The sequence below is a fragment of the Mustela erminea genome, chromosome 4 (assembly GCF_009829155.1).
Source record: "Mustela erminea isolate mMusErm1 chromosome 4, mMusErm1.Pri, whole genome shotgun sequence".
Taxonomy (NCBI): Eukaryota; Metazoa; Chordata; class Mammalia; order Carnivora; family Mustelidae; genus Mustela; species Mustela erminea.
In genome coordinates this window covers 139,193,546-139,221,399 of record NC_045617.1, presented here as the reverse complement: position 1 = coordinate 139,221,399, position 27,854 = coordinate 139,193,546, and the positions used below count along the sequence as shown (strand labels likewise).

General features: G+C 38.4%; 1 protein-coding gene across 2 annotated transcripts in view; it reads left to right on the top strand.

Annotated features, from left to right (window-relative positions):
* DTNBP1 (dystrobrevin binding protein 1) overlaps positions 1-27,854 on the top strand; it is a 128,652-nt gene that overhangs the window by 14,083 nt on the left and 86,715 nt on the right. For both annotated transcript variants that reach the window (XM_032341162.1, XM_032341163.1), the window contains exons 3-5: positions 14-64; positions 10,550-10,610; positions 24,590-24,722. In XM_032341162.1, coding sequence (XP_032197053.1) covers positions 14-64; positions 10,550-10,610; positions 24,590-24,722 — 245 coding nt within the window. The remainder of the gene's footprint in view (positions 1-13; positions 65-10,549; positions 10,611-24,589; positions 24,723-27,854) is intronic.

The following is a 27,854-nucleotide window of genomic DNA, read 5'->3' as shown; positions in this document are numbered from 1 at the left end:
GTTTTTTTGGCAGAACTGTTCCATGTTTGCCAAAGTACACTGCTGGTCTAGAATTACTTAGCAGGTAAGTGTTTCCATTTAAATAAGAAAAGTATGCTTCTGACTATTGTCTAAAAATATATATAATTTTATAGATAGAATCCTTAAAGCAACTAAATTTTACCTAAACAGTGATTAGAATTATTAACTTATTCATTTCCCTGAGGGGTTTTTACTTCTCATAGATTAATGCAAAGGCCATTCAGACTTTAAGTAGATTGATTACTTTTGTATCTGCAAGTCAGTACTTTATTATGTGTATTTATATTTATGGTTTTTCTGTTGCAAGAAAATTGATTTTGAATTTAATTCCTTGATAATCCTCTTACTTTGACTTTTAATTTTATGCCATTTCTTCTCTATTTCCCCTCCTACTGGCACGCAGATTAATATGAAAATACATGATTTTCTCACATGTGCACCAGAAGTATAAGCCACAAAAGAAAAAAATAAATTGAACTCTATAAAAATTTAAAACCTTTGTACTTCACAGAACCCATCAAGAAAGTGGAACAACAATCCACAGGATGGGAGGAAATATTTGCAAATCATTTTTCTGCCGAGGGACTTGAATCTAGAGTATATAAATTTTATAACTGAGCAATAAAAAGACAATCCAGTGAGGAACAGACAAAGGATTTGAGCAGAAGTTTCTCTATAGAAGATATAAATAGCCAAAAGTCACATGGAAAGAAGCTCTGCACCGTTCGTGGATGCTGTCAAGGCCACAGTGAGATGCGGCTTCACACCCCCTAGCCGGGCTATAATCAGGAGCACAGACAGTAACCGGCCTTGAGCACATGGAGAAATGGCGCCCGTGTGCACTGCTGGTGGGGACAGAAAGTGGTGCGGCTGCTGTGCACAACGGTTCGGTAGTTTCTTAGAAAGTTCAATGTAGAGTCACTGTATGACCTGACAGTTTCACACCAAGAGAATTGAAAACCAATGTCCACATAGTAACTTGTGCACAAACGGGCATAGCAGTATTCATAATAGCCAGAAAGTAGAAGCAACACAAATACTCATCAACTGATGGGTGCACGGTCAGCCACCGAAAGGAAGGGAGCGCTGGGACGTGTTGCGAGGTGGGTGAACGCCCAGAAGCAGCACACGGGCCAGTGTTACGTGATTCCATTTGTGCACATGTCCCGGATCGGCAAATCCATAGAGACAGAGAGTAGATTAATGGTTGCCAAGGATTGGAGGAGAGAGGGGAGTGAGTATGGGATTTCTGCTTGGGGTGAGGACAGTGATTTGTGATTAGATGGTAGTGATAGTTGCCCAACACTGGGAATATACTAAACACTACTGAATGACACACTTTAGAAGGGTGTATTTTATGGTGTGTGAATTACCTCAGTATAGCTGTTACAAAAATACGTGATTTAAGTATGTTATATGCGGTTCTGAACCTAATGTGCCCTCTGACAGATCCGTGCTAAAGATGCGTCACTCCTTGTCCTGAGCTGTGTTTAGGATGACACAGTCACCTGCGCCTAGAGTTCGCTTTCTCTTTTCTAGCTCTTTACTGCCTTTCTTTTTGTGGTTGCTAAATCTAGAGATTTTTTTTTTTCTTTTTTGAAATGAAAAGTGCTTAATTTGATGCCAATTTCCTGCTTGGTTTTGTTGAGTGAAGAGTAAGTGAACATGAAAGAAGGTATAGTAAAGAGCAGTGGTGTACTGTTTACGTTTTATCTTTATTTCTGTAAATCTAGTGATTTCGTTGAATGGACTTCATTGAAAGAAGTGTTTCAGATGCATAGCTCTTCCTGTGTGGTAGTGGTTTGAAAGGGGGTGCACCGTGGGACTTAATATGAAAATTTAGAGCTGTAGGGAGATGTACGTAATATGCCCGTTGATTGCCTTGAAACACTGCTTTAGGGGCGCCTGGGTGGCTCAGTGGGTTAAAGCCTCGGCCTTCAGCTCAGGTCATGGTCCCAGGATCCTGGGATCGAGCCCCACATCGGGCTCTCCGCTCAGCAGGGAGCCTGCTTCCTCCTCTCTCTCTCTCTGCCTGCCTCTCTGCCTACTTGTGATCTCTGCCTGTTAAATAAAATCTTTAAAAAAAAAAAAAAAAACACTGCTTTAATCTCTTTGGAACTAATATGTGGAGGAAGGACTATTTTAAATAGCAGATCTCTAAATTATAATGTTTTTAATTGTGAAAATTGTGATGAAATGCCCATAACATGAAATTTACCAGCTTAACCATGTTTAAGTGCGCATTTCAGTTCAGTAGTGTTAATAAGCACATTTACATTGTTACGCATCCAAACTCCACAACTTTTCATTTTGCAAAATGGAAACTCTGTGCCCATTAAACAACAGTTCCTGGTTGCTGCCTTCCCTGTCTCTGGTGGCCATCATTCCACTTTCTCTTTCAATGAATCTGACTACTCTGGGCACCGCGTGTGAGTGAACTCAAGCAGTGTTTGTCTTTTTGTGACTGGCTTGTTTCACTGAGCATACTGTTGGCAGTTCTGACATATACTGTTGAAGCCTATGTCAGAAGTTTCTTTTTAAGGCTGATTAATTTTTTTTATAACTATATACCATATTTTGTTTATCCATTCATCCATTAGTGAACACTTAGTTTGCTTCCACCTTTTGGCTATCATGAGTAACGCTGCTGTGAACATGAGTGTGCACATCTCTCTTCAAGACCCTCCTTTCAGATTTTTAAATCCTTTCAGATTTACTCGCAATTGCTGGATCATATGGTCATTATATTTTTAATTTTTGGAAGAACTACTGTACTGTTTACACAGCAGCCACACCGTTTTACATTACCACCAGCAGTGCACAGCAGTGCCCTTTTATCCATATCCACACCAAAACTTATCTTCTGGTTTGGGTTTTGTTGTTTTTTTTAATAGCCATTCTAATTGGTTTGAAGTAGGATCTCATTGTGGTTTTGATTTGTATTTCCTTAACAACTCATGGTGGTGAGCATCTTTTCATGTGCTTATTGGGCTCTTACTATATCTTCTTCAGATGGGTGTCTGTTCAGGGCCTTTGCCCATTTTTGGATAGGGTGGTTTTTGTTGAGTTTTAGGAGTTCTCTCGGTATCTGGATCTTAATAGATAGATGCTTTGCAAGTATTTTCTCCCATTCTGTGGGTTTCCTTTTTTTCTCTGTGTTCACTGATGCACAAAAACTTTTAATTTTGATGAAGTCCAACTTCACCATTTTTTGTGCCTTTGGTTCCCTGCCCAAGAAATCATTGCCAAACCCAAAGTCATGAAGCTTTTCCTATGTTTTTTCCTAAGAATATTATAGTTTTAGTTCTTATGTTTAGATTTTTGATCGATTTAGTAAATTTTTGATGATGTAAAGGGCACAGCCTCATTTTTAACATATGGATATCCAGTTTCCCCAGCTCCATTTGTTAAAAACACTGTCCTTTCTCCATTGCATGGTCTTGGCACCCTTGTTGAAAATAATCTGTGTATGTGAGGATTTATTTCGGGGCTGTTTCATTGGTCTGTGTATCTGCTTTTATAATAGTAGCACACTGCTTTGATTACAGTACCTTTGTAGTAAGTTTTGAAATCATAAGTGTGAGTCCTCCAACTTTGTGGTTCTTCTCAAGATTGTTTTGGCTGTTCTCGGTCCCTTGAGGTTCCGAATTTTAGGGTGGATTTTTTTTCTGTTTCTCAAAAAAATGTCATTAGGATTTTGATAGAGATGGCATTAAAATTTATAGATTACTCTGTGTATTATTGATAACATCTCAATGATCTTAGTCTTCCAATCCAGGAACATGGGGTATCTTTCTATTTATTTACATTGTCTTTAATTTCTTCCAGCAGTGTTTTGTAGTTTTTATCATACCTGTCTTTCATCTCCTTTGTTAAATCCTAAATTTTTAATGCTTTTACAAATGGAATTTTTAAATTTCTTTTTTGAATTTCCTTGTTGACATACGGAAATAACGACTAACTTTGTGTGTTGATTTTATATTCTGCTACTTTGCTGAATTTTGTTATTAGTCCTAACAGGGTTTGTTTCTGTGGAATCCCTAGGCTTTTGTACTTGTAAGATTATATCACTAGCAAACATAATATTACTTCTTTCTTTCCAGTTTGATACCTTTTCTTCTTTTTCTTGCCTAATTGCGCTGGCTAGATCTTCCAGTATTGTGTTGAGTAGAATTAGCAAAAGCAGGCATCTTTTTCTGTTTCTGATTTTTGAGGAGAAGCCTTTAGTCTTTTGTCACCAAGTAAGATGTTTTTTATATTTTCATATTTCATATGTGGTTTTTATTTTTACATAGTTCCCTTTTATTCCTTGTTTTTTAAAAATTTTAAAAAGATTTTATTTGAGAGAGAGAGAGAGAATGAAAGAGAGAGCATGAGAAGGGGAAGGGTCAGAGGGTGAAGCTGACTCCTCGCCAAGCAGGGAGCCCAATGTGGGACTCGATCCCAGGACTCCAGGATCATGACCTGAGCTAAAGCCAGTCGCTTAACCAACTGAGCCACCCAGGTGCCGCTGTTTCTTGAATTTTTATCTGAGTTCATGAAAGTGTGTTGAGTTTTGTCAAATGCTTTTTCAGCATCAATTGAAATTATATATTTTTTCCCTTTCATTTTGTTAATGTGGTGTATAACATTGATTGGTTTTCATATGTGAAGTCATTCTCAAATTCTAGGAAAAAATCCTGATAGGTTGTTATCTATATCCTTTGAATATGCTGCTGAATTCAGTTTGCTGTATTTTATTGAGGATTTCTACATCCATTTTCATAAAGGAAATTTATTGGTCTGTAGTTTTCTTATAGCATCTGTGTCTTTGGCTTAGGTATCAGGGCAGTGCTGGCCTAGAATGCATTAGGGAGTGTTCCCTCCTCCAGTTTTTTGGAAGAGTTTGAGATAGTTGTTTTTTTAATGTTTGGCAGAATTCATTGGTGAAGCCATCAGGACCCAGGCTTTGCTTTTTTGGGGAGGTGTTTAAATTTTTTTTTCCAGTTTTATTAAGATGTAATTGAGATATGTCACTATGTAAGTTAAAGGTGTACAGTAATAGTTGTTTGATTTACGTGTATTGTGAAATGATCACAGTGAGTTAAGTTAGCCTTTATTATCTCGTGGAGATGAAACAAAAAGAGCAAAAATAGAAATTTTTTTCTGTGATGAGAATTCTTCGCAGCTCCCATACATGTCACACAGCAGAATACTGAAGTCATCCTGTTATACTTCCACTTCTAGTACTTACCTTACAGCTGGGCGCGTATACCATTTGACCACCTTCCTCTAGTACCCTCTCCCTCCAACCTCTGCCTCTGGTAACCACAAATCTGATCTCTTTTTCTGAGTGAGTTTTTTTTTTTTTTTTAATTCCACGTATAAGTGACATCACACCATAGTTAGCTTTCTCTTTCTGATGTATTTCACTTAGCATAATACCCTCAGAGTCCATCCATGTTGTCACAGACGGCAAGAATTCCTCATTTTTTGTGGTTGAATAATATTCTGTTGTATATATTGTATATGTATACACCATTCATCCATCAGTGGATGCTTCCATTGTTTCTGTGTCTTTACTATTGTAAATAATGCTGCTGTGAACGTTGGGGTGCAGATAACCTTTTTGAGTTAGCGTTTTTTTCCCCTTGGATAAATACCTAGAAGTGGGATTGCTGGATCATATGGTAATTCTGTTTTTAATTTTTTAGGGCCCCCCATTTTCCATAGTGGCTATACTTGTTTAAAGTCCCACCAAAGTGCGGTGAGGGTTCCTTTTTCTCTACATCCTCCCCAGCATTTGTTACATCTTTCTGATGATGGCCATGCTAACAGGTGGGAGGTGCTATAGTTCATTGTGGTTTTGATTTGCATTTCCATGATAATTAGGATGTTGAACATCTTTTCATATACCTTTTGGCCATTTATCTGTCTTTGGGGAAATGTGTACATCTTTCAAAATTGGATTTATTGGGGGGGGTTTTTGGTATTGTATATGTTCCTTATATATTTTGGATATTAACTTTTTAGCAGATATATGGTTTGCAAATATTTTTTTCCCATTCTTTAGGCTCTTTTCACTTTGTTATTTCTTTTGCTCTGCAGAAGCTTTTTAATTTGATAGAGTCCCACTTCTTTTTGTTGCTTGTTCTTTACATGTCGTATCTAAAAAATCATTGCCAAGACCCAGGTCATGGAACTTTTTATGGATGTTTTCTTCTAGGAATTTCATGGTTTCAGGTCTTAAATTTAAGCCTTTAATCCATTTTGACTTAATTTTGGGGTGAGGTATAAGATAGGGGTAGAGTGCCATTATTTTACATGTGAATATCCCATTATCCCAGGACCATTTACTGAAGAGACTGTCTTTTCTATTGAGTATTAGTTGACCACATATGCTTGGGGTTATTTCTGGACTTTTATTCTGTTCCATTGATCTGTTTGTTTTTATGTCAGTTGCATACTGTTTTGATTACTGTAGCTCAATAGTGTAACTTGAAATCTGGAAATGTGATGCCTCATTCTTTATTATTGTTTACTAGCTAGGTGAGGTCTTTGTGGTTCCATATAAATTTTAGGATGGCTTTTTGCACTTCCTGTTAGAAAAAAAAAAAATCCCCTAGAATCTTGATAGGGATTGCATTGAATCTATGGATGGCTTTTGGTAGTACTGATATTTTAACAGTTCTTCCAGTCCATGAATGTGGGGTGCCTTTCCATTTATTTTCCATCTTCGATTTCTTAAATCATTGTCTTAACAGTTTTCAGAGTAGAGATCTTTCCCTTCTGGGTTAAGGTGATTCCCTAGTATTTTATTGTTTTTGATGCTATTGTAAACGGGATTGTTTTATTTTTCAGATAATTCATTGTTTATAGAAATCTTACCAGTTTTTGTGTATTAATTTTGTATCTTGCAACTTTTATTGCATTTGTTGATTAGATCTAACAGGTTTTTTGGTGGAGTCTTTAGGATTTTCTCCATTTAAAATTATGTCATCTGCAAATAGAGACAGTTCTACTTCTTCCTTTTCATTTCTGATGCCTTTTATTTCATTTTCTTGTCTGATTGCTCTGGCAAGGAGTTCTTAGTACTCTGTTGAATAGGAGTGGTGAGATAGGGGACCAGAAAATCTTTGAACCTTTCACTGTTGAGTATGGTGTTAGCTGTGAGCTTATATTACGGCTTTTATTATGTTGAGTTATCCTCCTTTTATACCTAATTTGTTAAGATTTTTTATCATGAGCAGATGTTGAATTTTGTTAGATGCCTTTTCTGCATCTATTGAGATGATCATAGGCATAGGATTTTTTTTTTTTTTTTTTGTCTTTCTATAAATGTGGTATATCACATTGATTTGCAGATGTTGAACCATCCTTTCATCCCAGATCAGGTCATGATCTCAGGCTCCTGGGATGTGCGTGCTGCACTCCCTCCGTCACATCCCAGATCAAAACAGATCGTTGTGAATGATTATTTTAATGTGCTGCTGAATTCAACTTGCTAGTATTGTATTGAGAGTTTTTGCATGTGTGTTCATCAGAGATATTGGTGTATAGTTTTCTTTTCTGATACTGTCCTTTACTGGCTTTGGTTGCAGAGTCTGCTAGCCTCCTAAAATGAGTTTGGGAATATTCCTTCCTCTTCATTTTTTGGAAGAGTTTGAGAAGGATTGGCATTGACTCTTTTTGAAATGTTTAGTAAAATCCATCAGTGAAAACATTTCATCCTGGGCTTTCCTTCATTGGGAGATTTTTGATTACTGATTCAATCTCCTTACTCATAATTACTATTGAAACTTTTTGTTTCTTCCTGATTCCATTTTGATAGTCTGTATGTTTCTAAGATTTTTTCCATTTTCTCTGGATTATCCAGTTTGTTAGTGTACAGTAGTTCATAGTAGCCTCTTGTGATTCTTTATATTTCTGTGATGTCAGTTATAATGTCTCCTTTTCCATTTATAATTTTGATTTGGGTCCTCTGTCTTTTTTCCTGCGGTTAGTCTAGCTGAAATTTTGTCAGTTGCATTTGTCTTTTCAAAGAATCAGCTCTTAGTTTAGTTAATCTTTCTTTTGTTTTCCTATTGTGTTTCATTTATTTCTTCTCCAATCTTGATTATTTTCTTCTTTCTTCTGACTTTAGCCTCAGTTTTTTTTTTTTTGTTTGTTTTAATTTTTTCTAGTTTCTTAAAGTGTAGAGTTAAGTTGTTTATTTGGGATCTTCTTAATGTCGGCATTTGTTGTAAACTTCCCTTTTAAAACTGTATTCCGTAAGTTTTGGTATGTTCTATTTTCATTTGTGTCAGGATACATTTATATTTCCTGTTTAATTTCTTCTTTGATTCATTGATTATTCAGGAGTGAGATTTTCAGTGACTGATGCAAACTCCTTACTAGTTACCAGATTTTCTATTTCTTTGGGATTCAGTCTTGGTAGGTTTTGTTTTTCTAGGAATTTGTTTATTATTTTAATTTTTTTGAAAATTTTATTTATTCACTTGAGAGAGCATGCACATGAGCACGAGTTGGGGGGAGGGACAGAGAAAGAGGGAGAAGGAGGGAGAGGAGCACACATGACCCCAGGAGCCTGAGATCAGGACCTGAGCCGAAGGCAGACCCCAACCAACTGAGCCACCCAGGTGCCCTAGGATTTGTCTGTTTCATCTAGATTATCTGATTTTTTTGGTGTACAATTACTCATAGTGCTCTTAAAATCCTTTTTATTCTGTAAAATTGGTAATGTCCCCACTTTTTTTTTTCTAATTTTGAATCTTCTCTTTTTGTTCCTTAGTCCACTTAAAGATTTAATTTTGTTGGTCTTTCTGAAGGACCAATTTTTGGTTTCATTGATTTTCCCATTATTTTTATTCTCTATTTTATTTATCTGCCATGGTGTTTATTTTTTCTTCCTTTTGCTAGCTTTGTGTTCAGTTTGTTCTTCTACTTTAAACTGTGAAGTTATACTGTTGATGTGAGATCTTTCTTCTGTTTAAATGTAAGGCATTTAGAGTTACAAATTTCACTCAAAGCCCTGTTTTTCCTGAGTTCCTTAAGTTTTGGTATGTTGTGGTTTTATTTTCATTCATATCTTAGTATTGTTTGATTCCCCTTATGATTTTTTTCTTTGAATATTTAAAAGAATTTGTTTAATTTCCACAAATTTGCAAATCTTCCAGTTTTCCTTTCATTGATTTCAAACTTCATCCCATTGTGGTCAAAAAAAGATACTTCGTATGATTCTCTCTCTTTTTATTCAAAAAAATATATAGACTTTTTTAGAGCAGTCTTAGATTAGCAAAATTGAGCCAAACTTTCAGAGATTTCTCATTTACCCCCTTTACAAAAATCTCCTGAGAGTTAATTTGTGGCCTAGCAGATAATCAGTCCTGGAAACTGTCCCGTGTGCACTTGAGAAGAATGTGTATTCTGCGGTTGTCCAACACAGTGTTCTTTATATATTGTTCTACCTAGTTGGTTTATTGTGGTGCTCAGGTCCTCTCTTGTTTGTCTTTTGTCTGGTCACCTTAACCATTACTAAGAGTGGGGTATGGAAGTCTTTGTTCCTGGAGAACGGCTTATTTCTCCCTTCCATTCTGTCAATTATTGCTTTGCGTATTTTGAAGATTTTGTATAAGAGTACAGTTGTGGAACCCAGGAAGATAACACTGCTCCCTGGCCTGCAGACCTCGTTCAGATTTCATCAGCTATCCCACTAGTGTCCTTATTTTGGGACCAGGATCCAATCTAGAATCATAGGTGTATTTAGTCACTGTATCTCCTCCATCTCCATTAATCCAGAACAGTTCCCAAGTCTTTGTTTTTCCTAACCTGGACACTTTTGAAGAGTACTTTTTGATATTTTGCAAATTACCCCTCAATTTGGGTTTATATGCTCCCCTACCTGATGATTAAAGTCAGTGATGTTTTGGCAACACTACCACAAGGGCAGTGGTGTGTGCTTCTCAGGGCATCACATTAACAGACACATGATGTTTCTGTGTTTCATTACCGTGGATCGTGTGGTTAGGGGAGTGTCTGCCTGGTTTCTACATTGTTGTACTATTTCCCCCTTTTTAATTATGGGTGTCCTGTAAGGAGATATTTTGAGACTGTGTAGTAAACATGTTTCTCTTCATAATTTCTTATTGATTTTAGCATCCATTAGAATTCTTGCCTGAAATAATTATTGTCATGTTTACCAAGCGGTGATACTTTATTATCATTTTTTCTGCAGTTGTTAATTGGAAGTCTGCAGGAGAATTTCTCCCCCTCTCCCCCGTTCATTTAAAATTGCTGTGAACTCGTGGATGTTTCTGTTAGTCCTGAGTTATAACCTGTCACTACCATTATTTATTTTGTCGCTCAAGTTGTCCCAGGTTTGGCCATTGGAAGCCCCTTCCAGATTCTTCTATGTCCTTGTGACGTGTCCCCGTTATTTTTGAGTTGTTATTTTTCCTAGGATACCATAGGATGTTCCAGGTTCATCTTTAGATGTTTTCTATTTTTTCATATGTGATTTGCATTTTGAATTACTTTTTGCTTTTTTGAGGTATGAAGACACATGGGCTGCACTTCACAGGAGAGCCAAGGAATGTGCAAGCGCTGGAGAGGTAAGGAACCGGCTACTCTTATACTTGTGGGAACAGTATCTGTCTGCAGTGCTAAAGGCTAGTTTCTAAGGAATTACATTTGGGATTACATTAAAATATTTTACAGGATATCTGCAATCATATTTGCTAGTTGATTATGGAACTCCCTCAATTACATTTTTGTAATTTCTCCAAACTAAGCCTAAGATTAGTTAGGCTTAGAGAGATTATTTTATTTTCAAGTCACAAGTAAATATTTGGCTCATCTAGGTACAATGCTCTGAATTTGAGTCTGATGCCTAAAATCATTAATATGCTTAACAAATAAATGTAAACGTTTCTGGGGTCATCCTCAATTCACTCATCTTCTAGCAGTATGTGTACAGTGTATAATGAGTAAAAGTGACTTGTAATTAAAAGTATTTGGTACATGTACTGAAAGCTTTATTAACCAAGATCAAATGCTCTGTGCTTTTGATGTCAATCAAACTTACTTCTTTCTAAAAACACTACTGTGATTCTGACTTTTAATTAATTTAACCTGACTTTCTTTATCACTTACCTAAATTAGTGAAGCTGTAACACTTACATAGAGTAGAGTCATACATGTGATAAAAATTAGACATTAGTGGTTCTCTTAGAAATTACTGAAAAGAGAGAATATAGGTTTCTGGTAGTAAGGTAAACCAGGTACTTTGAAAAACCCTGTAGCTATAAAACACTTCAGTGCTGGATAGGTTTTTTAAAAATTATTTAACACACTAGTCTCACAAAAATGAAGGGAAATCCTAAAGGGCCAAAAAAAAAAAAAAAAAAAAATCCCCCCCCCCCCCAAAAAAAAAGAAGAAGAAGAAGAAAACAAAAAAAGAACAGGGAACTGAAATCAGAGTGGTTAAAAAAAAACCTGTGGAATCTGGGGTAAAATACTAAGATAAAAGCTTTCAAGCTCTATGGGAGATTTTGTAGGGAACTAGATCGGAGACTCCTGCACAAAGCTCTTGAATTTTTGAAGTGGCTGCATCCCTCTTGGTGAATGGTGAATGTAGGAAAGAAAGGCTCCCTGTTTACAAAAAGAGGCAGCATGGAAACCTCTCTGTCTTCATAACAGCTTGGAATAAATACAGCTCCCTTTCTAGATTTCTTACTGTCGCCTTGGCCTTGTTTCAGTGTGGGGCTCAAATTTATCCTTCCTGTACGACTGACGAACCACTGAGTTAAGAATGTAAGGACCAAACGTGACTGTGTTCTTTGACACCCAACAGAGACAAACACAAATTCTACATGGATGAAACTCTGTAAACCTAGGTCCCTCCATATTTCTACGGATTAATTTTCTACAACCCCTCCACAAAAAAATTAGCAAACACAAATTCTATATGGATGAAACTTTATAAGCCTAGGTCCCTCCGTATTTCTACAGATTAATTTTCTATAGCCCCTCTACAAAAAAATTAGCAAACACACAGAGGAATGTATTTTCAAAAGCTTGAGGGGTGCCTGGGTGGCTCAGTGGGTTAAACCTCTGCCTTTGGCTCAGGTCATGATCTCAGGATCTTGGGATCTGGCCCCACAAAAAGGCCCCCTGGTCAGCGGGGAGCCTGCTTCCCCCTCTTTCTCTGCCTGCCTCTCTGCCTACTTGTGATCTCTGTCTGTCAAATAAATAAAATGTTTAAAAAGAAAAAAAATGTTTGAGAGGCACCAGAACCAAAGAGTACAATTTAGACCTACAAAGGGTGTTAGATATTGCACCATTGGGTGCAGACTATTAAATAGGTAAATGCATAGTCTTTTAAAGCTTTTATAGAGATAAAAGATGGATTAAAAAATGAATAAGGAATAAGATTTTATCAAACATGACTTTAATAAGTCACTGTCAGTAAAAACCCCAAGGGTGTGCTTCAACAGCAATTATATATAAATGAAGAAAGACTAGAGTGATGTAGAAGGGATTCTGAGATAAAGTGGAAAATATGAAAAACAAGTTAACAGAGAATAGTTCTAGAAGATCTTGAGGTTGAACCAAATGAGATGACCAGTATTAGACTAATTTTGATCTGTAAAGTTAGAGTCTCTTATGGGTCAACTTATCTAATAAACATTCTAGAAAGAATGAGGGAAAGACAATGTAAGAGAAGATCAATAAACAAAAGACAAATAGAATTACAAGGAAAAAAAAACCCAGATAAATCCATAATCACAATGGGAAGATTTTAATACATTCCTCTTAATTGAGAGGGGAAAAACCAGATAAAACAAGTATGGATATAGGAGAATTAAGTAATGTGATTAACAAACTTCACTAGGTAGGCAAATGAGAATACTGTCTCAGCAAATATATAATATTGGTTCCTTAAAGCATATCTGGAACACGTAAAAATTGACCAAGTGCTGAAACCTAAAGCAGTCCTCAGCTGAAGCATAAAGTATAAGGGAAGTCCTACAGACTGTTCTCTGAGCTCACCGCAGATGAAGCTGGAAGTTCAGGAAAACAAGTTTGAAGATTCCATGTGTTTGGAAATAAAAAATATTATGGGGCACCTGGGTGGCTCAGTTGGTTAAGCAACTGCCTTTGGCTCAGGTCGTGATCCTGGAGTCCCAGGATCGAGTCCCACATTAGGGTTCCAGTTCCACGGGGAGTCAGCTTCTCCCTCTGACCTCCTCCCCTCTCTTGCTTTCTCTCTCTCTCTCTCTCTCAAATAAATAAATCTTTTAAAAAATATTATGACTATGCATGGCTCAAAGAAGGGAAAGTATTGAAAAATTTATAATTTACATATGAATTATTGAATGAGCTTATCTGACTTAAGAATTTGGAAAGAGAAAAGAATAAACTTCAAAGAAGGAATGAAAGATGATAAAGATAAAATAAGTAAATGAAATAGAATATAAAAATACAGTGGAAGCTAAACAAAGTGAAAAAGTCTTTTTAAGTTTTATTTATTTTTAAGTAATCTCTACACCTACCTTGGGGCTTGAACTCACACCCCAAGATCAGGAGTCACATGCTCAGGGCACCTGGGTGGTTCATTTGGTTAAGCAATTGCCTTTGGCTCAGGTCATGATCCACAGTACTGGGATCCAGCCCTGTGTAGGCTCCTTACTCAGCAGGGAGCCTGCTTCTTCCTCTCTCTCTGTCAAATAAATAAAATTTTTTTTTTTTAAAGTCACATGCTCTACTGATTGAGCCAGCTAGGTGCCCCCAAAGTGGAAAGTTCTTGGAGAAGACTAATACAGTAGGTAAATCTCTGTTCAAAAAACAAACAATTTTAGGATCAATATCTGATCAAGAAACAAACAATTTTAAGAATTGAAGGGAATGTAATCAGTTATCACACACAGTGAGATTAAGAGTTTATGAACAATTCTGACAAATTCGAAAAGTTAGATGAAATGGCAGAAATCCTAGAAATTTTTACCCAAACCAGTTCTAGAAGCAATTCAAATCCTAATTAATATTGTGGTCACTAAACAAATTATGTTCGTGTAGTGATTAAAAATTTTTTTCTGCTGAGAAAGCACCAGGTCTGTCTGAAGAATTAGGAGATTCCTATCAAACTTTCAGGGAAGCTTCCTTTTCAGTGTTAGACAGACTTTTGCAGCAAGTGAAAAAAGAGCCAACTGTGTCCAGCTCATAATGAAACCCACAAGGGAAGTATGAGAAGTGACACCCGAGACTAGTCACATTCATGAATATAGATACAAAAATTAAAAACAAAGTAAAGTCATTATCTTTCACCTAACTTCCGTTTCTGAAAATCAGATGTTCTATGCAAAAACTCTAGCTCGGACCCTGTTTCCCATATTCTAAATTGTAGAAGTTACAGTGTGTTCTGTGTCAACCCCAAACCCTCAACCAACTTGCCTAAATATATGTAAAACCAGCAAAATGTCTACACATGGGTGTAGTGCTCAAGGCCTAGATTTCTGATTACCAAACCTTTCACATGCCTGTTTGTAAATAGTTGCTTATGTGTGGTAATGAGATCCCTCAACACTAGCAGCACGTAAGGCCTGCATCTCCTTCATGGATGTGCTCCTCGTACTGTCCTGTGATTGTGGTATGCTAACAATGGTATTTGATTTATAATTTGAGAATCTTCTTGCACATTGTCTTAAAATGTGTATCAAGCTTAAATATAAAGTCTTCCTAGGTAAATATTAGCTAGAACTTTGTACTGTTTATGTGTATGTCCTGTGAGTATTGGATGATAGACAGGAGGCATTCTACCGGGGACACCTTTGGCAGTGTGTGGTTGTGTTGGCAAACCAAAGCCAGCAGTGCATAAAAAGCAAAATACCGTACACCAGGTTTATTCCAGGATTGAAAGGTTAACATTAGAGTGTTTTCTTTTCTTTTTTTTTCTTTTTTAAAGTGAGAGAGAAAGTAGGGGAGCAGGGAGGGGCAGAGAGAATCTTAGGCTCCATGCCCAGCATAGAGCCTGACTCAGGGCTCAGTCTCATGACGCTGAGATCATGACCTGAGCCCAGATCAGGAGTCGGAGACTTAACTGACCGAGCCACCCAGGCACCCTGACCTTAGAGGTCTTTTACATGTAATTGACCATGTTAACATATTAGAGGAGAAGAATACATGATGCAGAAAATACAATGGACCAGTTGTACAATATACAATCAAAGGTAGAAATTCAGTAAAATTAAGCACCTCTTTAGAATAAAATGATTTGGCAGGTTATTGTAGAAGAGAATTTCATTGTCCTGAAATCTGCCCAAACCTGCAGTATTTGACTTGTAGCGCATTTCAGCCATCTTGCTGAATCCTCTTTTCTTTTAAGATTTTATTTATTTATTAGAGAGAGAGAGAGAGATAGGGAGAGAGAGAGTGAGCATGAGCAGGGCGAAGGGCAGAGGGAGAGGGAAGCAGGTTCCGAGCTGAGCATGGAGCCCAATGTGGGGCTCAATCCCAGGATCGTGACCTGAACCAAAGGCAGCTGTATAACCGACTGAGTCACGCAGGAGCCCCGAAATCCTCTTTTCTAATAATTTGTATTTGGGTGTGGGAATTCTTTTGTGTAGATGGTAGGTTTAGTTTCTTCCTTCCTAATGTGCGTAACTTCCATGTCTTCTTGGTTTTTGTTTTTTGTTTTTTTTTTTTTTACACTGGTTAGAACCTCCAGTATAATGTTGAATAAGAATAGATGAAGACCTTTATTCACATTTTGGCTTTATCAGAGTTGAATGTGAAAGGGAAGTTATTTCTTTTGGGAAACAGTGGAAGACCTTTAAGACCTCCAGCTAGAGAAAGATTCCTTAAGGAAGGCATAAAAAGCACCAATGGAAAATACTAATAATCTTTATCAGGGCTTCTACTCATTAAACAACACCATGAAAAAGTTAAGCAATTCATAAAACACAGAACACAAGTGTTCAGAAAATATGATCAGCATATACAAACCAATAAAAAGAGGGCAATAACCTAATATAGATGTGAACGAGGGGTGCCTGGGTGGCTCAGTGGGCTAAAGCCTCTGCCTTCAGCTCAGGTCATGATCCCACGGTCCTGGGATTGAGCCCCGCATCAGGCTCTCTGCTCAGCGGGGAGCCTGCTTCCTCCTCCCTCTCTCTCTCTCTCTCTCTGCCTGCCTCCCTGCCTGCTTGTGATCTCTGTCAAATAAATAAATAAAATCTTTAAAAAAAAAAAAAAAGTGAGCGAAAGATAGGACCAGGCATCTTACAGAAGAAGAAATACGAGTGGCCAATAAACATGAAGATGTATTTCAAGGTGATTAGTAATCAAAGAAATACATTTTGAAACCACAGGTTTATACTCATTAAGTTATCAGAAATTGAAGCCTTGAGTCTCTGTGCGATGGTCATTATTTGCAGAGGACAGTTTTGGTTTCTTCCCTGGGAAGAATCATGATGAGCAAGTAGAACTGGAGAATATAAGTCCATTGCTAGGATTGTATTAGAAAACAAACATTGGCAGGAGCACCTGGGGGGCTCAGTCACTGAGCGACTGCCTTCAGCTCGGGGCATGATCCCGGGGTCCTGGGATCCAGCCCTGCATTGGGCTCCCTGCTCCGTGAGGAGTCTGCTTCTCCCTCTTTCTTTGCCGCACCCCCTGACCCCACTTGTGTTCTCTCTCCATCAAATAAATAAATAAAATTTTTTAAAAAATTAAAACAAAACGAAAAACAGACTTTGGCATTAAGTAGGAGTTGACGTTGGAAGGTACCTCTCCAACAGCAGTTCTGCACCTGGAGGGACATCTGCAGAGTATTTTCATCTCACACTTTCCCTAATAGTACTGGTGTGGCACATATTTCCTCTGATAATGTTGCCATGGTCTTTATTACACAGTAAGCAGATGAGGCTACTTGAAGTCAGAGGTAGCTAAGCTGGGGTGGTCTGATGACCCCAAGGCCCACTGAGCCACTTTGAGATGAGACCAGTACCTTGGATGCCTCCATAAGTCATTGGTGAAACTTGACTGCGTGCACCAGGAGATTTGTACCAGCATGCTTGAGCAGGTTTTTTGAAACTTGAGACAGTCCCGCTGTCTATCTACAGAATAAATTACAGTATCATTCATAAAATCAAATATCGTACAGTGGTGAAAATTAGCGAATGACTGCGTCTATGTGAATCAGGATAGAGGAGTCCCACAGTGCTCAGTGAAGACTGTATCTTGTAGGGGGGCCTTAAGAAATAATTCTTTTGATTGTAAGAAGTATTTTTATATTAAATATATAGGAGAAAAAAATTAAAAAATATATATAGGAGAAAGAATTTCCTGTAAGGTATGTTGTTGAATTTATGCTATTTGGTAATGTTAAATTTATTCATAGACTTGTTTTGAGAACCCCATCTGATCAAAAGTGCCTCTGTTGCTTTCCAGAAATACAGTACTCAGCTTTAAAAATGAAAATTTTGGGGTGCCTGGGTGGCATAGCCAGTTAAGTATCCAACTCTTGGTCAGCTCAGGTGGTGATCTCAGGGTCCTGGGGTTGCTGCCCTTCACATCAAGCCCTGTGTTGGGCTCTACACTCAGCATGGAATCTGGTTAAGACTCTCTTTCCCTGTCCCTCTACCCCTACCCATAGCCTGCACATGCTGGCTCGTGCTCTCTCTCTCCCTACCCCCTGCATGTGTGTGTATAAATCTTTTACAAAGAAAATATTTTTAGGGGCGCCTGGGTGGCTCAGTTGGTTGGGGCCTCTGCCTTCGGCTCAGGTCATGGTCCCAGAGTCCTGGGATCAAGCCCCGCATCAGGCTCTCTGCTCAGCGGGGAGCCTGCTTCCTCCTCTCTCTCTTTGCCTGCCTCTCTGCCTACTTGTAATCTCTGCCTGTCAAATAAATAAATAAAATCTTTAAAAAAAAATTTTTTTTTTGTTTGAATTCAAGTATTGTTAGTTTCAGAGGTAGAATTCAGTGATTCATCATTTATATATAACACCCAGTGTGCATTACATTACATGCCCTCCTTAATACCCATCACTCAGTTACCCCATCCTCAAACCCACCCCCCCCGGCCCCTCCAGCAACCCTCAGTTTGTTCCCTATGATTAAGAGTCTCTTATAGTTTAAAAAAAAAAGTAAAACGGAGTCTCTTATGGTTTGCCTCCCTCTCTGATTTCATCTTGTTTTATTTTTTCTTCCCTTCCCCATGCTCCTCTATTTTGTTTCTTAAATTCCACATGTGAGTGAGATCATATGATAATTGTCTTTCTCTGACTGACTTATTTCATTTAGCATAACACCCTCTGGTTCCATCCACATCGTTACAAATGGCAAGATTTCATTTTTGCTGGCTGAGTAATATTCCACTGTATGTGTATATATACCGCACGTTTATCCATTCATCTGTTGATGGACATCTGAGCTCTTTCCATAGTTTGGCTATTGTGGACATTGCTGCTATAAACATTGGGGTGCAGGTGTCCCTTTGGATCACTACATTTGTATCTTTGGGGTAAATACCTAGTAGTGCAATTGCTGGGTAGTAAGGTAGCTCTATTTTTAACTTTTGAGGAACCTCCATGCTGTTTTCTAGAGTGGCTGCACTAGCTTGCATTCCCACCAACAGTGTAAGCAGGTTCTGTCGTTTCCTGACTTGTTAATTTTAGCCATTCTGACTGGTGTGAGGTGGTATCTCATTGTGGTTTTGATTTGTATTTCCCCGATGCTCAGTGATGTTGAACATTTTTTCATGTGTCTATTGGCCATTTGTATGTCTTCTTTGGAGAAATGTCTGTTCAGGTCTACTGCCCATTTCTTGATTGGATTATTTGTTCTTTGGGTAATGGATTTGGTAAGTTTCTTAAAGATTTTGGATACTAGCCCTTTATCTGATAAGACATTTCCAAGTATATGCTCCCCTTCTGTAGGTTGTCTTTCAGTTTTGTTGACTGTTTCCTTCGCAGTGCAAAAAGCTTTTCATCTTGTTGAAGTCCCAATAGTTCATTTTTGCCTTTGTTTTTCTTGCCTTTTGCAATGTGTCTAGCAAGAAATTACTGAGGCCGAGGTCACAGTCACACAAAATCTCTAGGGTTTTGATGGATTCCTGTCTCACATTTAGGCCTTTCATCCATTTGGAGTCTATTTTCGTGTGTGGTATAAGAAAGTGGTCCAGTTTCATTTTTCTGTATGTGGCTGTCCAATTTTCCCAACACCATTTATTGAAGAGACTGTCTTTTTTCCATTGGACATGTTTTCCTGCTTTGTTGAACATAGAGTTGACGGTCCATTTCTGAGCTCTCTATTCTGTTCCATTGATCTGTGTGTCTGTTTTTGTGCCAGTACCATACGGTCTTGATGGTTACAGCTTTGTAATAGAGCTAGAAGTCCGGAATTGTGATGCCACCAGCTTTGGTTTTCTTTTTCAACATTCCTTTGGCTGTTCAGGATCTTTTCTGGTTCCATACAAATTTTAGGATATTTGTTCCAGCCCTGTGAAGAATGTTGGTGGTATTTTGAAAGGGATTTCACTGAATGTATAGATTGCTCTAGGTAGCATAGGCATTTTAACAGTATTTGTTCTTCCAATCCATGAACATGGAACATTTTTCCATTTCTTTGTATCTTCCCCAATTTCTTTCATGAGTACTTTATAGTTTTCTGAGTACAGATCCTTTGCCTCTTTGGTTAGGTTTATGCCTAGTCAAGTGGTTTTTGGTGCAATTGTGAATGGAATTGATTCCTTAATGTCTCTTCTTTCTTAGTGTTTAGAAATGCAACTGATTTCTGTGTATTGATTTTATATTCTGCCACTTTGCTGATTTCCTCTATGAGCTCTGGAAATTTTGGGTGAAGTCTTTTGGGTTTTCCACATAGAGTATCATATCTGCGAAGAGTGAGAGTTTGATGTCTTCTTTGCTAGTTTGGATGCCTTTCATTTCTTTTTGTTGTCTGATTGCTGAGGCTAAGACTTCTAGTACTATGTTGAACAACAGTAGTTATAGTGGACATCCCTGTCATGTTCCTGACCTTAGGGGGAAAAGCTTTGTTTTTCCCCATTGAAAATGATATTTGCTATGGGCTTTTCATATATAGCTTTTATGGTATTGAGATATGTTCCCTCTATCCCTATACTGTTTTAATCAAGAAAGGATGCTGTACTTTGTCAAATGCTTTTTCTTTGTCTGTTGAGAGGATCATATGGTTCTTGTCCTTTCTTTTATTAATGTATTGTATCACATTGATTTGCTGGTGTTGAACCAGCCTTGCAGCCCAGGAATAAATCCCACTTGGTTGCGGTGAATAATCTTTTTAATGCACTGTTGGATCCTATTGGGTGGCATGTTGGTGAGAATATTGTTGAGAATTTTGACATCCATGTTCAGTAGGGATGTTGGTCTGTAGTTGTCTTTTTGGTGGGATCTTTATCTCATTTTGGGATCAAGGTAATGCTTGCCTCATAAAATGAGTTTGGAAGTTTTCCTTCCATTTCTGTTTTTTGAAACGGTATTCTTCTTCAGATGTTTGGTAGAATTCCCCTGGAAAGCCATCTGGCCCTGGGCTCTTGTTTGTTGGGAGATTTTTGATTACTGCTTCATTTTCTTTGCTGGTTATGGGTCTGTTCAGGTTTTCTATTTCTTTCTGTTTCGGGTTTGGTAGTTTATATGTTATTAGGAATGCGTCCATTTCTTCCAGATTCTCACAAATGAATCTTTAAAAAAAGAAAACTTATTTTAAAACCTGATGTATTTTTTTTAATTTTTAAAAACTTTTTAAAATTTCTTTTCAGTGTTCCAGAATTCATTGTTTATGCACCACACCCAGTGCTCCATGCAGTAAGTGCCCTCCATAATACCCACCACCAGGCTCCCCCGAACTCCAGCCCCCCTCCCCTCCAAAACCCTCAGTTTGTTTCTCAGAGTCCACAGGCCTTCTGATGTATTGTTGAGACATACGTAAGTTTTTAAAATGTATATCTTTGATACGCATAGTGTTAAACCTATGATGAGTTATATTTTGTCAGATTGTGCTCATGTGAAAGGCCGAACAACCTGCCAGGGCAAATATACTTAAGAATCAGTCATTCTTTTTTGACAAGTTATTTTATACTCATTTCCTTTAAAGCTATTTCTTACTACATAGTCTTAAAATTCAGACAGTATCTTGTAAAATAAACATTCGTAGTCAATAATAACTTTAGGCATTTTCTACACTTTTTTTTTTTTAACAAGTTCTTTGACTTTTTTTTCCTAGCAATATTATAAATAAAGAATAATAAGGTTAGGGGTTAGACTCTGAGGGCAGTTTTTAAAAGCTAGACTTCCAGTGCATTATTTGCTTCTGATTCCTATTGCTGTGAAATATTTGCTTGCCTTCATGTTGAACTCCTAAGGTTCATGGTTGAACAGTTTGAAGTGTAAGCTGGTTAAATGAGACATGCTTCACTGTCTGGTCCAGTGTGGCTCTTCTCTGGCTGCGGCAGAAAGTTCCCTGAACTGGGTGATGGAAATCCTACTTTCTGCGCTAGTCCATTTGACCTTGGGCCCCTGACTTGGTTTCTCTGTTGTTGGTTTCCCCGTCTATAAAATGACATAACACTATCTACCTTGCTTACCCTATGAAGTTGTTTAGAAATCACATGAAATTGTGTACTCCAAAACACTGAACTGTTGAGTTTGGTATTCTCCTTTTGTCTTCATGCTCCTGCTCCAGTGTCCGTGGGAAGGAATTTTGGAATGAAGCACGGCGGGTTTGCTTTAATTGTTTGAGTTTGATTTCCTGGTGTTTGATCTGGCTTTATTCAAGAATTGTTTATTTAGAGGTGGAAAAACTGGCCTTCTGGTGATAGATCATTTCTTATCATTAAGTAGAGTTGAAGTATGGTTTTTTAGAATGTTTTCTTCTGCTAGCTTCTCACTTCTTCCTTGCCTACACTCCTGTAGCACAATCTCTAGAATACTGAGTGAGGGCCTGGACTTGAGTGTCAAATTCATTGGGAGGATTGACCTCAGTCCACGGAGGCCCTTGGAAAAGAGACATAGCTTCTTTACAACTTAGGGCCTTCATCTGTAAAATGGAGGTGCTAGAAGTGCTTAGTTTATAAGGTTGCTGTGTGGTCTAAATGAGATAATATATTTAAATTGCTTAGCATAGGACTTGGCCCATAGAAAATGCTCGAAATGTTTTTAGTATTATTGCATAATTTTTTATCTCATTCTTTTAAATAAAAATGGTGTTTTAGTATATTCTTATATTTTTTTCTGTATATGCTGCTTCTATCCTGTGTTGAGAATATAATTTTCAATTTTGTGGAAGCCGTGAACTAGATTGTAGTTGTTTTAATATTTATGTTGCACTTTCAGTAAGAAGTGGTTAATATAAAAAAAAATGTTCTCGATTTTTCAAAGTAACCTAATTAACCAGGGTAGTTAAGATTTCACAGACTTTATAAAAAAAAAAAATACACCATGTACCAGGAAAAATATATTTAGCCTTAAATCAGCCCTGTGATCCAGGAATTATTATTATTATTATTTTTTTAGAGTTTAAAAAGTGGAGCTAATTTGGGAGACCTGCTGTGAGGATTTAAGCCCCCAGGGGGCAGGATTTTTTTTTTTTTTTAAGATTTTATTTATTTGACAGATCACAAGCAGGCAGAGAGGCAGGCAGAGAGAGAGAGGAGGAAGCAGGCTCCCCGCTGAGCAGAGAGCCCGATGTGGGGCTCGATCCCAGGACCCTGGGATCATGACCTGAGCCGAAGGTAGAGGCTTAACCCACTGAGCCACCCAGGCGCCCCTGTTTTGTTCACCGTTACATCTCCGTAGCCTGAACAGTGCCTGGCAGACAGGGAGCGGTCAGTACAAGTTGTACAGATGAATTTTAGGGACACAGATCCTCGTGTCAGGCCTTAGTTTTCTTATCACTGCACAGCCAGATATAGTAGCATCGCTCAGCATTTCTTAAACTACTCTTAGCCATCTTTATAAAAGTGGTTAGCAATATGCATTTTTAAGTATATGAAATTAATGAGCTGTGCCACCTGGGTAGAGCTTGGTGTCACCTCTCCAGCTCAGCGGAGGCTTGTCCTGGAGAGATGACGTGGTCTTCTCTCCAAGATGGGCCAGAAAGCAGTGGGGAGGTGTGTGAGCCAGGGGACACAGTAAGGAAACCAGGCAACTTTTAACCCCTCTGTCGGAGCTTAGTTCTTTTGTTGCCATGTTGGAATTTCTAGAATATTAAAATGTAGAAACTGAAGCAATCTAGCACTACGTACAAGTAACTTTGCACTTGATTTTGATATTTTTATTTCTCTAAAGTAATTTGTTACCTTAGTGGGATATAGTAAGAATTTGTGTTCAGGGGTGCCTGGGTGACGCGGTAAGTTAAACATCTGAGTCTTGATTTCAGCTCAGGTCATGATCTCCGGGCCCTGGGATCAAGTCCAACATGGGGCTCTGCGTTCATCAGGGAGTCTGCTTGTCCCTCTGCCCTTCCTCCCAAGCTTGTGTGTGCACAGGTGCACGTGCGCATGTGCTCTCTCTCTCTCAAATAAATCTTTTTTTAAAAAAAAGGCTTTTAAAAAAATTTGTTGTATTCATGTTCTCGCTTTGAGAAATCTTAATCTCGGGATGAGTAAATTGCCTTTTTATTTTATTTTATTTTTTAACTGAATTGTGAACTCTGACTTACAGATAAAATTCAAATGCATTTCCTTCTGTTATATAAGGAGTTTTGCAGTCTTTGTATTTACTGTACTATTGTGGTTATCTTTGACAATTCTTGCTTATCGTAGGTGGTGTTTTCAAAAGATGACCTCTCCCTGCTCCTTCTAAATCTTATTCTAAGCGCTTTCCCTCCCGTTGTGTTAAGACCAAAACAGAATTGTCTGGGAGAAACTCCCGATTGCCATTTTCTGTATAGTCTTCAGTAAAAGAGGTTAGCGTGCTTTCAGGCCCGTCTGGTATGTCACAGCCGTGCTATCAGGAGCTTTACGTCTGAATTCCTTCTCTGTTAACAGTGCTTTCCCTCATTTTTTCTGGAATCAGTCAATTGCCTTAATTCCTTCACATACAAGTACTGTTTACATTACTTTTTGCAGTGTGTTGCTGTTTAAATATAAATTCAATTGTATATATTCTAAATGGATTCAGTAACTTTTCTGTTCATAAAAGCCCTTTTGTAAAGCAAATAATTATCCGATAATTGTGGTTTGGGTTGTCGTGTTTTCTCTTCGGTTGTTAGTGTTGGGTTTTTTATTTATTTTTTCTAGATTTGGATTTTCAAATACATAGTTTCCTTAAAAACAGGGTATACTTAGTGATTTCTAAGGTCAGTTCTGGACTTTCTCTTCTCCGGGTTATGATGCAGCAAGACAAGCAGTAATTTGAGGTTTTCTGCACTGAATGTGAAGCTGGTGCTTTTCTAAGAAAGAAAACAAGTCCAGTTTTCTCTGTGGGGGGGTGTCCTGTTGTGGACACTCAGTGGAGGGGTTTTAAAGATAACATTGAGTAACCCTCATTCTGCTGTCATTTCCTGGTGCCTGAAATCTGCTTTGACTTTGCCCTTGCTCCTCTGTGTTGCAGCTGGTGGACAGCGAGGTGGTTATGCTCTCAGCGCACTGGGAGAAGAAGAGGGCGAGCCTGGTCCAGTTACAGGAGCAGCTCCAGCAGCTTCCCGGCTTAGTAGCGGATTTAGAATCCATGACAGCCAGTCTGAGTGAGTTTCATGTTTGTATCATGTCCATCACTTTGAGGAAGGGGAGTAATTTGGACAGAAATGGGAAGAAATTCAAAGCCCTCTAAGAATACATTAACTTCTTAGTTAATATGATTTTTTGGAAAAGAGTAACTTCTAACAATAACTTGTAACTGTAACTTGTAACTGTAATTTCATGTCTGATTAACAGAGGATTGGACCAGAAATAGTTTGAAAGTACAGAAATTATTTCGAAAATAAATCACTAACCTTTTCTGCCTCTGTTCAGCTCAGGAAGCACAATTATAATTTTTTGATTCTTAGAGTGACTCGGGTGTGTGTGTGTGACATTATATCTCAGTGTAAAAGGATAAATATATGGGGCGCCTGGGTGGCTCGGGTGGTTAAGTTTCTGACGCTTGATCTCAGCTCAGGTCTTGATCTCAGGGTCATGAGTTTGAGCCCCGCATTGGGCCCCGCGTTTGGTGTTAAGCCTACTTAAAAAAAAAAATAAAAAGTACAAATATATAAAATAAAAGGGGTTATAATGACTTTGTTCTGGTTGTAGAATGTACTCTGGAAGTTATTGTTTTAAAAATGAGGTCTGCTTAGAGCTTTATGTCTTGAAATGTGTTTTTTTTTCCCCCTCTCCTTGAACACTTGAGAGATGAAACAAACCCAGGCAAATGAGGGTGCCTGTTTGGCTCAATTTATACCTGAGGAGGTTCATACTGTTTTGTTTTCATTGGAATGAATTTTGCTGATATTCTTCATTTCTTGGGTTTATAGTCAAAAAATTCCCTTTTCTGTTTGATAGCGCCACATGATGGGATAATACTGTGGCTCACTTTTCTGACTGAGCTTAAGATCTTAGTGAAATATAAGAGGTAGGAGTATCTATGCAGGAAATAAACTTCCCAGGCCAATAACCTGATTCAGTCTTATAGGTAAGAAGGTACAGATATCCTGTCATCTCTTTCTGGTTTTCAATATTACCCTTCTTAAGCAAAACAAAAATGGTTTACAAAGCCAGTAATTTGTCGTAACACTGTTTTTATGTGTGTGTGGATAAAATGGACCTGAATGGCATTGGGAATGGTGTAGCTGAGAACAGTAGCTAACATTTACAGCACCTGTCATAAGTCAGAGACTGAGAGGTGCTCTACAAACATGATATGTAATCCTCACATGAACCCTTTAAAAGTAGCTATTACTATCCTACTTTATAGCTAAGGAAAGCAAGTCTCATGAGTTGCTCAGGGTGGCACAGTTAATAAGTCGTGGTTCCAGGATCCCAGTCACAGAGATGACGTCCTTAGTGGGGGATGAGACAGGCTGGCAATTATCAGCCTCATCAACTAGATGCTCTTCTTCTTCTTCTTTTTTTTTTTTAAGATTTATTATTTATTTGAGAGAGAGCGCGCGAGTGGGAAGGGTAGAGGAAGAGGGAGAGAGAAATGAGTTGAAGGCAGATCCCAGTGTGGGACCTGAGATCACCACCAGAGCCAAAACCAAGAATCAAGACGCATAACAGACTCTGCCCCCGGGCACCCCCATGAACTGTATTCTGAAAGCCCTGGCTGTTACAGGCATCACCTGGAGCCCATGTTTTGTTGTTTCTGAAGACAGGGCATGAAAAAGAGATTCTGGGTCTTAAGAGAAATGTAAAAAAGCTGTGGTTGCCCTCTGCTGCACTTCCCTCTTATGGGAATGATCCGTCTCAAGCCTTTGATGGCTCAATAAAGAAATAGCCTCCCAAGACATTTGGGATTTTCTTTTTAGCCACTTTATTTTGGCCTATCTTCCTGCATCTGTCTGAATCATTGGCTTTAAATGGGTTATGTATTTCTTTACAGGCCGGAAAACCTCCCTTCTTCTTTCCTAGCTGGGAGTAAACGCTGTGGATAGGTGTTCTTGGTTTGATACCACTTTACTGATTAAGGGCATTTTGCCCCAATTCTAATTATTCTCCTAGTTAATTCTCCTTGGGAAATGCAGTTTATATAAGCCTTTCTTAAAACAGAATATACAGGCGTGCCTCAGATACTGTGGGGCTTGGTTCCAGACCAGGGCAGTAAAGCAGATATTGCGATCAAGGGAGTCAGATGAATTTTTTTGGTTTTCCAGCTCATATAAAAGTTATGTTTACATTATTGTCTGTTAAGTGTGTACTAATATATGTCTAAAAAATTATGTACCTTAATTAAAAAGTACTTCGTGGCTGGGGTGCCTGGGTGGGTGTCCGACTCGGGTTTTGGCTCAGGTTGTGATCTCGGGGTCCTGGGATTGAGCCCTGTGTCGGGCTGTCTGCTCAGTATGGATTGGGATTTTTTTCTCCCTCTCCCTCTGCGCTTACAGATCTTCTGTCTCACACACTCTCTTTCTGTCTCTAAAATAAATAAATATTAAAAAAAGAATACGTCATTGCTGAACAATGCCAGTACCTCAGCTTCCAGCGAGTTGCCGTCTTCCTGCTGGTGGAAGGTCTTGCGTCCATGCTGCTGGCCGCTGACCGGCCAGGATGCTGGTTGCCGAAGGTGGGGTGGCTGTGGAAGTTCTTAAAATAACACAGTGATGAAGTTGGCTTCATCAATTGACTCTGACTTTCATGATTTCCCTGTAGCTTGTGATGCTGTTTGGTAGCATTTTACCCACAGTAGAACGTCTTTCCGAATTGAAGCCAGTCTTCTCCAACCCTGCTGCTGCCCGATCAACTAAATTTATGTCATATTCTAAATCACTCACTGTCGTTCAACAATCTTCACAGCATCATCACCCAGAGAAGCTTCCATCTCAAGAAACCACTTTCTTTCCTCATCCATAATGAGCCTCTCCTCATGAGGTTTGATCACGAGACGGCAGCAGCTCAGTCCCATCTTCAGGCTCCACGTCTAACTCTGGTTCTCTAGCTCTTTCCACCACTTCTGTGGTGACGTCCACCACTGACATCCTGAACCCCTCCGAGTCATCCTTGTGGGTGGGAATCAGCTTCTTCCAAACTCCTGTTCATGTTGATATTTTGACCTCTTCCCATGAATCATGAATGTCTTACTGGCATCTAGAATGGTGAGTTCTTTCTGGGAAGATTTCCATTTGCTTTGCTGAGATAAACCAGAGGAATCACTGTCTATGGCAACTTCAGCCTTACAAAAT